The following is a 12,176-nucleotide window of genomic DNA, read 5'->3' on the forward strand; positions in this document are numbered from 1 at the left end:
TAGAGTACGCACAGTGAAGTACGCACAGTAGAGTACGCACAGTAGAGTACGCACAGTGAAGTACGCACACAGTGGAGTACACAGTAGAGTACACACACAGTGAAGTACACACACAGTAGAGTACACGCACAGTGAAGTACGCACAGTGAAGTACGCACAGGGAAGTACGCACAGTGAAGTACGCACAGTAGAGTACGCACAGTAGAGTACGCACGGTGAAGTACGCACGGTGAAGTACGCACAGTGAAGTACGCACAGTGAAGTACGCACAGTGAAGTACGCACAGTAGAGTACGCACAGTAGAGTACGCACAGTGAAGTACGCACAGTAGAGTACGCACAGTGAAGTACGCACAGTAGAGTACGCACAGTGAAGTACGCATAGTGAAGTACGCACAGTAGAGTAATCACAGTGAAGTACGCACAGTAGAGTACGCACAGTAGAGTACGCACAGTAGAGTACGCACAGTGAAGTACGCACAGTAGAGTATGCACAGTAGAGTACGCACAGTAGAGTACGCACAGTGAAGTACGCACAGTAGAGTACTCACAGTGAAGTACGCACAGTAGAGTACGCACAGTAGAGTACGCACAGTAGAGTACGCATAGTGAAGTACACACAGTGAAGTACGCATCGTGAAGTACGCACAGTAGAGTACGCATAGTGATGTACACACAGTGAAGTACGCACAGTAGAGTACGCACAGTAGAGTACGCACAGTGAAGTACGCATAGTGAAGTACGCATAGTGAAGTACGCATCGTGAAGTACGCATCGTGAAGTACGCATCGTGAAGTACGCATCGTGAAGTACGCATCGTAATGTACGCATAGTGAAGTACGCATAGTGAAGTACGCATCGTGAAGTACGCACAGTGAAGTACGCACAGTGAAGTACGCACACAGTGAAGTACACACACAGTGAAGTACACACACAGTGGAGTACACACACAGTGAAGTACGCACAGTGAAGTACACAGTGAAGTACACAGTGAAGTACACACACAGTGGAGTACACAGTAGAGTACATGCACAGTGAAGTACGCACAGTGAAGTACGCACAGTAGAGTACGCACAGTAGAGTACGCACAGTGAAGTACACACACAGTGAAGTACACACACAGTAGAGTACGCACAGTGAAGTACGCACACAGTGGAGTACACAGTAGAGTACACACACAGTGAAGTACGCACAGTGAAGTACGCACAGGGAAGTACGCACAGTGAAGTACGCACAGTAGAGTACGCACAGTAGAGTACGCACAGTGAAGTACGCATGGTGAAGTACGCACAGTGAAGTACGCACAGTAGAGTACGCACAGTGAAGTACACACACAGTGAAGTACACACACAGTAGAGTACACGCACAGTGAAGTACGCACAGTGAAGTACGCACAGTGAAGTACGCACAGTGAAGTACGCACAGTGAAGTACGCACAGTAGAGTGCGCACAGTGAAGTACGCACAGTAGAGTACGCACAATAGAGTACGCACAGTAGAGTACGCACACAGTGAAGTACACAGTGGAGTACACAGTAGAGTACACACACAGTGAAGTACACACACAGTGGAGTACACACACAGTGAAGTACACACACAGTGAAGTACACACACAGTGAAGTACACACACAGTGGAGTACACAGTAGAGTACACACACAGTGAAGTACACATACGAGTACACACACAGTGAAGTACACAGTGGAGTACACAGTGGAGTACACACAGTGTGTAGTGACAGTAACTCAGGTACTTGAGTCGTGTGTAATATTTATCAGGTTTGTTGTTTGTTGACAGACGGTGTCTCGCTCAGCTGATCTGGACCCCTTCAGGTTCCGCTGGTTAATCCCAGTTTCAGCGGTTCAGGTCAGACCGGCCAACATCACAGGTCAGTGAACACAATATGACTTCATCCACAGACCTGTGATCGTGGGACTTTATCAGATCTGACTTCCTTCCATTTTCAAAATAAAAGTCAGATTTCACACTGAGCTGATGAAACTCAGAGATCCACTTTAAAATACAAGGACTGGATTTTCACAATAAAAACGTTGCTCTGATGAAAAAACGGGCATAAAAATATAAAATATAAATATAATTTCCCAGATCTCTGATGCGTCAGCAGATGAAGTTATCGTCATCGTGCAGCTGCATCTGGATGAAGATGCAGAACAACATGAAGCTCACGACACGTTCATCCAAAATGCAATTTAAATGTTTCATTTCGACATATTTTAATTTAATGTTTTAATTGGCCTTGAATTGTAACGGTTTTATTTATTCTTAAGTTTCTTATTTGTGTTGGTGACTGAGTTTCTTTTATATTGTAGTTCAAATAAAGGTTGCAGTAGTTGTATTTAAGTACTATTGTTTTTACTGCAATACATTTATTTAATAACTTTAGATTTAGATTAATAATTCTAAATATAATAAACAGATAAATTATGATTGTTTTAATGGATTAAACTACCCAGCAATAATTAAAATGAGCTCCAGCTGCAACATGCATCAATAATTATAATAAATTATTAAATTAAATTATTCTGCAGAACTTTTACTTTTGGTATTTTAAGTAGATTTTGATGCTTTTGTATTTTTGCTTCAGTAAGATTTTAAACGCAGGACTTTTACCTGTAACAGAGTATTTCTACATTGTTATTATTACTACTTTGACTGCAGTAACGCATGTGCGTACTTGTGTTTTCAGGCTCGGAGAACGAGTGTGTGTGGGAGCTGGTCCACAGCCGGTCGGAGGTGGAGGGCCGACCGGAGACCGTGTTTCAGCTCTGCAGCAGGTAAAAGATGACTCACACGAGAACAGCAAGAAGAATCGTTTCAGTCTCGTGTAGTTCGAAGTGCGGAAACCAGAGACGCTTTGTTAAAGATGAGCCGCTCAGGTTGTGTGTGTAACACGTGTAAAGTGTATGTTAGTGCCATGTTACGTGTATTTCGTTATTCTGAGCGTCCTGTTTGTGTTTCAGTGGTCTGGAGACGAAGGCCAGCGTACTGCGAGCTTTGCGCTCCCTCCTCAGAGACCGAGCGCCCGCCGGCTCCCTGAGGAGGACCCGGCTGTCGACGGAGAGGAGCAGCTCCTGGAGGAGGAGGCAGCAGCGGTGTCGCTCCGACAGCCAGAGGACCGTGGAGGAGAGCCGCAGGGCCGGCATCGGCTCCATCCTGGGAGAAACCTGCTCGGAGCCCCTGCTGCCCCGCCGCGCCGCCTGCGACCCCACCGGGAAGAGAACCAGACTCTGCTCCCTGACCAGCGAGCTGGAGGCCCAGCTGCAGAGGCTGAACTTCACCGAGGAGGAGGCGGAGCGAGGAGCGGCGTCTCAGAGCGGCGACCGGAGGCACGTGGAGAAGAGGCGGAGCTCCAGTCTGCGACGGACCGCTGCAGGGGAAGCACCGGACATCCTGCTGGAGAGAGACTTCAGCGTGCAGAGCATGACCTCCATGATCAACGAGGACTGTTTCTACGACAGCGTGCTCGGGACACATCCGGCTGCTGTGCCCACGCTGCAGGGCTGACACGCTGCAGGGCTGACACGCTGCAGGGCTGACACGCCAGCCCGCACGACAAACTCCGGTTACACAACACACCTTAAGTTTTCTCCTTCAGTTTGACACTTACTGCTGTCGCTCACACGGGTCTTCAAATGTCTGAAAATACACAAAAAAAACTATTTAACGCACAAAGCATGGAAGACAGAACCTCGAGGACTCACCTGAGCTTACATACCTGCTGATCATTATTTAATATCTTCTGTCAGTTTGTCTGTCAGGTTTTTACTTTCTTCACTTTGAGGGATTCTGTAATTGAAGAACACCTTAAACAACAAGTGAACAAGTGAAGGGAACTGTAAGGAGAACATTTAAAGGTGCAACAGATCTTAAGGTTTTAAATTCTCACATCACGAGGATCTCATTGAGCAACATGTGGGAAATAAAACCTGAGAACCAGCGGAGAAGTTTCATCAAACTGAATCTGATCCTCCCCGTCTGAAGTCATGAAGTTATGAACTCATGAAGTTATGAAGTCATGAGGTTATGAAGTCATGAAATCATGAAGTCATGAAATCATGAAGTTATGAAATCATGAAGTCATGAAGTCATGAAATCATGAAGTTATGAAATCATGAAGTTATGAAGTCATGAAATCATGAAGTTATGAAATCATGACGTTATGAAGTCATGAAGTTATGAACTCTTGAAGTCATGAAGTCATGAAGCTATGAACTCATGAAGTCATGAGGTTATGAAGTCATGAGGTTATGAAGTCATGAAATTATGAAGTCATGAAATCATGAACTCATGAAGTTATGAAGTCATGAAATTATGAAGTCATGAAATCATGAACTCATGAAGTTATGAACTCATGACGTTATGAACTCTTGAAGTCATGAAGTTATGAAGTCATGAAGTTATGAAATCATGAACTCATGAAGTTATGAAGTCATGAGGTTTTGAAGTCATGAGGTTATGAAGTTATGAAGTCATGAGGTTTTGAAGTCATGAGGTTATGAAGTCATGAAATCATGAACTCATGAAGTTATGAAGTCATGAAGTTATGAAGTCATGAGGTTATGAAGTCATGAAATCATGAACTCATGAAGTCATGAAGTTATGAACTCAGGAAGTCATGAAGTCATGAAGTTATGAACTCATGAACTCATGAAGTTATGAAGTCATGAGGTTATGAAGTCTTGAAATCATGAAGTTATGAACTCATGAAGTTATGAACTCATGAAGTCATGAAGTTATGGACTCATGAAGTTATGAAGTCATGAACTCGTGAAGTTATGAAGTTATGAACTCGTGAAGTTATGAAATCATGAACTCGTGAAGTTATGAAGTCATGAACTCGTGAAGTTATGAAGTCATGAACTCGTGAAGTTATGAAGTTATGAACTCATGAAGTTATGAAGTCATGAACTCGTGAAGTTATGAAATCATGAACTCGTGAAGTTATGAAGTCATGAAGTTTGTTATGAACTCATGAAGTTATGAAGTCATGAAGTTATGAAATCATGAACTCGTGAAGTTATGAAGTCATGAAGTTTGTTATGAACTCATGAAGTTATGAAGTCATGAAGTTATGAAGTCATGAAGTCGTGAAGCTAATAGACGACGGAGAGCTGCGACAGTATCTGAGCCGCTGTGAGGAACAAAGAGAATAAAGTTTTGAATCTTAAAAGAACACGATCATCATCTTGATGGAAGTCGTAATGTTTTACACTTTATTTTAATAATTACTGTATTAATGTTTAGATGTCACGACCTCGTTTCGACTTCAGGTTGTGACTTTAACTCAACTATTTATTTTGAAGTTAAAACTTTAAAAGATTAAATGACGTCATGAAATTATTTATTATTGATGCATCTTGAAATATCACAATTATTCTCATAACATTTATATTAAATTACATTTTTATATATTAAAACGTTTTTCATGAAGTTTGGTTTAAAGTACAAACTTATTCCTACGACATGAGTTGTTTTTAAATTATGACTTTATTCTTTAAATATTAATTTCTTCATAATATTGTTAAAGTTTTATTTTTCTAAAAATAAGACTTTTTTTCTCGATGATTTTCGTCTCTTAAAAGCGACTTTATTCCCGTTACGTTACGTTCACAGCGGCTCTAACAATAATAACAATAAACTGCAGACGCTTCCTTCATGTTTCAGCACGAATGTTTAACGTTCAGGAAATACGGAACAATTCTTTTACTTTTACAAGAACAGCGAAGAAGATTTAGTGATGAAGACGATGAAGGAATAAAACCTTCATAGTTTGAGAAACTTTGCTTTTGCATTTTGTAAATCGCTGATTCAGCAGTTTCTTCAAGGACCAAAGACTCAACAACTTCCAGCGACCTCAGAAACTCAGAAGCACAAACTTCTGGAACTTTTTTCTAACACGACGATTTCAGAAGTCTTATTTTACATCTGAACTTCTTACCTCTTATATTTGGATCCCTGACAGAAGATGTGTTGAAGTCAGAAAGCAAACGAACGTGTCCTGTTGTTCGTCTTACAGTTTATCTCGTAGTTTTCTGTTCAACAGATTTTGACAAAAGCAGTTTGTATTGAAGCGTCTGCAGCTGCTGCGTCGCATCAACGCCTTTTATATCCCACTTATTATATTTATACATTTTGTGACAGAAACATTTTTAAATCAACTTTACTCAAGTTATTTTTATTAAAAGTGTTTGGTAATTTATTTTCTTAATGTTTGTGTAAATCTTTTGAACAACTTGATGCTGTTGAAGAACAATAAATGAGTATTTAATAAGTATTTAATTTATATTTATTTAATGCTGCGTTATCATAACACATATTTGTTCATATCAACAACATATTTAGACTGGAAGCAGGGGAAACAGCTAGCCTAGCTTAGCATAATCAATGGAAGTTGGTGGAGATGGCTAGCCTAGCTTAGCATAAACACTGGAAGCTGGTGGAGATGGCTAGCCTAGCTTAGCATAATCAATGGAAGTTGGTGGAAACGGCTAGCCTAGCTTAGCATAAACACTGGAAGCTGGTGGAGACGGCTAGCCTAGCTTAGCATAATCAATGGAAGTTGGTGGAAACGGCTAGCCTAGCTTAGCATAAACACTGGAAGCTAAAGATAAACGTTTGTGCCAGAGATTATTTTCTACAATAATCCAAAATCCTGTGTGTGTGTGTGTGTGTGTGTGTGTGTGTATGTGTGTGTGTGTGTGTGTATGTGTATGTGTGTGTGTGTGTGTGTGTGTGTGTGTGTGTGTATGTGTGTGTGTTGTGTGTGTGTGTGTGCAGCTGAGATAAAGCAATTCATTTATATTCCTGTCTGTGCGCTGATTGATGGTCGATGGAGCCTCGGGGGGGTGTGTGTGTGTGTGTGTGTGTGTGTGTGTGTGTGTGTGTGTGTGTGTGTGTGGTGTGTGTGTTTCTGCCAGATGGTTTGATTCTGCTCCTATTATCACTGTGAACGTGGGGGTCAAAGGTCAAACTGTCGGCTTTCATGTGAAGCTAATTTCAGCCGCATTAAACAACTTCTTTATGTGAGTCTGGGAATCTATTCTCCTCCTCCTCCTCTTCCTCCTCTTCCTCCTCCTCCTCCTCCTCCTCTTCCTCCTCCTCCTCCTCCTCCTCCTCCTCCTCCTTCTTCTTCTTCTTCTTCTTTTAAACATTTAATGTAAAAGTCATTTAGTAAAAACATTAAACAGGATGAAGCTGATTTATCACATTTTAATAATTAGAAATAAAACAGATGTGATTATTAACAAGACTTCTAAATAAAACTTGACAGAAAAATAAAGATTACAAATCAAATCAAATCAAATTTATTTGTATAGCCCAATATCACAAATTATACATTTGTCTCAGTGTGCTTTACAGACTGTACAGGTTACAACATCCTCTGTCCTTAGACCCTCTGTCCTTAGACCCTCTGTCCTCAGACCCTCTGTCCTTAGACCCTCTGTCCTTACACCCTCTGTCCTTAGACCCTCGCATCGCACAAGGAAAAACTTCCTAAAAGAAACCCCAAAATTAAAGGGGAAAAAATGGAAGAAACCTCAGGGAGAGACTGAGGAGGGATCCCTCTCCCAGGACGGACAGACGTGCAATAGATGTCGTGTGTACAGGATAAACAACATAGTACAAATACAACATTTGACAGAAATTATGTTGTGTTGGAAAAAAAAAAAAGAAATAGAAAGTTTGGATGAATCCAGGAAAATGTCAAAAAGGCTTCCCGGTGTCCAGCAGGACCAGGTCAGCAGGCGCTGTCACGATTCATGATCCTGACGTAAACTTTATCAGTGGCAACCTGCCACATGAGAGATAGACACTCCGGGGATGATACCCCGGATGATGAGTTAGTAACATACATTTACATAAATGCATACAGATAGAGAGGGAGAAGAAGAGAGGGAGAAGAAGACAAAACAGTTACTTGAAATATGAAATGATTTAAATAGAATTATTTAAAACCTAACAGAGAATTAAAGATTAAACAAAACATTAAAAGTCTAACAAAAAAAGAAAAAGAAAAGCTTTAAATTACACAATCTAAACAAAATAACGTTTTTTAAATAAAATAAAATAAAAACAAAAACATTAAAAATCAAACAAGAAATCAAAGAAAACTAATTTAAAATGAAAAAGATTTATCAGAAGAAATATAAAAACAATTTAAAGAATTAAAGATTAAACAAACAAACAGAATTATTGGTGATCAGAATTAAAGAAAGCTGGATATTAATTCAACATATAAGATATAGATATATAGATAGTCTATATAGATATAGAACATATGAATCATATGAAGATTAGAATCATTCAACAGTTTTATAATAATTTAGTGTTTTTAGATAAATTATCTTTTCGTTTGACTGAAATGCAATTAATCAATTTATTAAGTTTTCACATTGATCTCCTTCCACGCTCAAAGATTCATAAACTTTATATTATATATTATATATTATTATATTTAATATTTTATTCACGTTGCAGCGATGCTGCGTTCAAGGACGCTCCGACATCGGACATTTCAGAGTTGGCTTTACAGTTCATGTTTTATGTTTTTGTTATTAAATTATTAAGTTAATTTTAAGAAGAAAAATGTTCATTTAAAACATAAGTTTGTGTCTGTGAAAAGAAGCCGAGTGATAATAATAAACAAATTAAATACTTATTTATTGTTTGGCATTATTATAATTAATAATAATAATAATAATTTGTAGAATGTTCTAGTGTCGGTCTTTGAGTCCGAAGTGAAACATAAATAATTACTTTTAACAATGAACAATTAACAAAATGATAGATTTAACAAAAGAACGGAAACTAAAACATTTTAAATGATGTATTAAAATAACAGCTGTGGTGAATAAAGTGGCTTTTAAATGCTAATTTAATTTAATTAACCATTTCTGCAATTGTTCTCAACTGATTATAATCAAAAGGTTTATAATTACTGTGTGATTTATTCTTTATGTGAAGGTTCTGGAGTCACAAGATTATTCATTTAGTATTTAATTATATATTATTATATAAAATATACATATCACACAGATCAAAGGTTTGTACAGATTCTGGATCTGTCTTTGTATCACTCCATAAATCACTAAATCCTGTCAACACACAGAACTCTGTGCATCTCCTGCATGTAGTGAGTGTAGCGTGTATAACATGAGCTGTGAGTGACATGTGAACAAAGCCCTCTGCACAAAGCTTCAGAATATAGAGAGGAATGAAAGTGGAAAGTTTGGTGTATGTAAGTGCTGCTGAAGTGGAGATTTCTGCTGAAGAGTGTGAGAAAAAGCTCCTTTAGAGAAAAGCTCCTTTAAAGATATGTATTGTAACATTCATACATGTTGTACACACTACAGGTGAACAGGGTCATACATGTTGTACACACTACAGGTGAACAGAGTCATACATGTTGTACACACTACAGGTGAACAGAGTCATACATGTTGTACACACTACAGGTGAACAGGGTCATACATGTTGTACACACTACAGGTGAACAGAGTCATACATGTTGTACACACTACAGGTGAACAGAGTCATACATGTTGTACACACTACAGGTGAACAGAGTCATACATGTTGTACACACTACAGGTGAACAGAGTCATACATGTTGTACACACTACAGGTGAACAGAGTCATACATGTTGTACACACTACAGGTGAACAGGGTCATACATGTTGTACACACTACAGGTGAACAGAGTCATACATGTTGTACACACTACAGGTGAACAGAGTCATACATGTTGTACACACTACAGGTGAACAGGGTCATACATGTTGTACACACTACAGGTGAACAGAGTCATACATGTTGTACACACTACAGGTGAACAGGGTCAAACATGTAACTAACAGATATCATGAAGCTTCCCCACTTCATGACTCACATCAACACAAGTTTATATTACAAGTGTTTAATATGTAAATGAGGCGTTAAGTAATGTAGCTGTGGAGAGTTTAAATCTACACACACACAGTTACACACAAACAACATGTTTCTGCTTTCAGAGCTTTAATCTTTTCAGGCCTTTAGAAATCCCAGATGTGAGTAAAGTAACTGCGACTCACTGTGTTGCTTTTCTTTAAGGGTCCACAAGCCACAGTTCAAAACCTCCATTAGAAATCTGCCCGTTTTAAAGCGACAGTAACTCCGAACACGATGAGCTCATCGCTCTGCGTCTCCGGTGGGAAACAAAGTGGTCTTCACTGTTTTCTTATTTGTTGTGAGTTACTGTATGAACACATTCATTAACAGTGTTGATGGGTACATTAACGCTCACGGGGACTTTAACGTGCCGTTTTCCCACAGGGAGAGAAAAGGTGTGTTTATTGTTTGCAGTTTGGTGCGAGCTGCCTGAGCGGGTTGGAGGCTGATAAGACCCAGACTGGAGGATTATGGTAATAACAGGCTGAGTGACTGCTGGGTCCCATCACAGCCCAAGATGGGTGGGCGGGCTGCGGACTCTTATCACCGTGTTGCAGTGAGCGATTTGTCACATGACGGCGACACCTTGGTTCCCACTGCAGCTGGACAAAGAACAGCTCGCCGGCTTTTATCACCAAACCAGGACGTTGATTGGTTTAAAAGCACGAATGATCCAGTCGGTCGTCTGAATTGTGTTTTCTCAGAGCGGAGGAGCCGCAGATATTATCAGTAATCATCAGTAATGAGCGTTTACCTTCACGCCCATCTTTAGGAGGTTGTTCCGCATTTTTCACGCGCTCGTAAAACTCTTTCCGTGACTGTTGGAGAACAAAACAAAATGTAACTGCTGTCACAGAGAAAACAATACAAACACAAGAATCCTTTTCAGGTGAACGGCTGCTTGTGTGTAGTCGAATGCGACAAAGAGGACGACTCCTGCAGGCGGCGTACCCCGCCATCAACTCATCAGATAAGAACGCTGCTCTGCGGCTCCTTCAGCGGCGCTGGTGACCTTCAGGGTTACAAACAAAAACCTGCTCCTGAACCGGACTTTGGTCAGTTTTGTTCCTACGAAGGTTTATTTTGAGCTTCCAGGGGAAAGAAAAAACAACAACCAAAGGACGCCTGGTGCATCTTATCAGGACGCAGAATGGGATGAAACTGTATGTACAGTTGCCAAGGAGACCGCAGGCGGGGGGGTAGTTCATTCACGCTGCCGCGCTCTGCTCCATCCTCAGGAATCACTTCAGGAGACGCAGCCGAACACGCGGGTAAGACCAACTTCATTTCTCCTCCCGCTGCAGACTCAGGAGAGCTCAGGGCTTGAATAACTTTGAGTGGAGGAAAGAGAAACCTCGAGGGACGGCAGCATTAAAGGGACATAATTGAGTGTCAATGATCACCACATCAGCTGCAGAGTAACTGATGCAGGCAATCACATGCTCGCCCCCGCAGAACAGAAATAAGAAACTGAGACTCCCATCAGCAGCCTCAGCTGTGCGTCCGTCACGCTCCCACGCTCACTTCAATTCTCATTTCTCCTCTCGTTGCAGCCCGCTGGAGCCTGCGCTGAGGAATTATCTGCTGTCAGGACCTGCCCGGGGACACCCGGGGTGGGGGGGGGGGGCTGAGCCATGCTGTCCGCCGCCATTCAGATCCTGGCATTCGCCCTGGCGCTCCTGGGCGTCCTCGGCACCACCGTGGCCACTCTGCTCCCCAACTGGAAGGTGAGCGTGAACGTGTGGTCCAGCATCATGACCCCCATCTCGCAGATGCAGGGGCTGTGGATGGACTGCGTCTGGTACAGCTCCGGCGTCTTCAGCTGCACCATGAAGAACTCTGTGCTGACGCTGCCTCGGTATCTGCAGACCATGCGGGCCGCCATGGTTCTGTCCTGCATGGTGGCGTCGTTCGGACTCTGCCTCGCCTCCCTGGGGCTCAAATGTACCCGCTGGGGGGGCAGCCACCGAGCGAAGGGGCACACGGCCATCGCCGCGGGGGGGTGCTTCGTCCTTGCCAGCTTCCTCTGCCTGGTTCCAGCGTCCTGGTTCACCAACGAGGTCATCACCACCTTCCTGACCACGGACCTGCCGGACAGCAGTAAATATCAGCCCGGGGGAGCTCTGTGCGTCACCTTTATCTCCGCCGGCTTCCTGCTGGCTGGAGGGGTCATTTTCTGTTTGTCGTGTCCCGGAAAGAGATCACGACGACCGGACTACGCTACCTCCTCC

The 12,176-nt window shown here is 41.8% G+C and overlaps 2 protein-coding genes across 2 annotated transcripts in view; both read left to right on the plus strand.

Annotated features, from left to right (window-relative positions):
• Window positions 1-4,030, plus strand: part of LOC115005101 (T-lymphoma invasion and metastasis-inducing protein 2-like) — a 60,589-nt gene extending 56,559 nt beyond the window's left edge. The window contains exons 22-24 of the mRNA XM_029426902.1: window positions 1,794-1,884; window positions 2,704-2,791; window positions 2,978-4,030. Coding sequence (XP_029282762.1) covers window positions 1,794-1,884; window positions 2,704-2,791; window positions 2,978-3,521 — 723 coding nt within the window. The 3' untranslated portion in view covers window positions 3,522-4,030. The remainder of the gene's footprint in view (window positions 1-1,793; window positions 1,885-2,703; window positions 2,792-2,977) is intronic.
• A 7,549-nt stretch (window positions 4,031-11,579) lies between these two features.
• Window positions 11,580-12,176, plus strand: part of LOC115005107 (claudin-20-like) — a 995-nt gene continuing 398 nt past the window's right edge. Inside the window, exon 1 of the mRNA XM_029426908.1 lies at window positions 11,580-12,176. This exon is cut by the window's right edge and continues 398 nt beyond it. Within this exon, the coding sequence (XP_029282768.1) occupies window positions 11,580-12,176 (597 nt within the window).

Source organism: Cottoperca gobio, unplaced genomic scaffold, assembly GCF_900634415.1.
Source record: "Cottoperca gobio unplaced genomic scaffold, fCotGob3.1 fCotGob3_254arrow_ctg1, whole genome shotgun sequence".
Classification (NCBI taxonomy): Eukaryota; Metazoa; Chordata; class Actinopteri; order Perciformes; family Bovichtidae; genus Cottoperca; species Cottoperca gobio.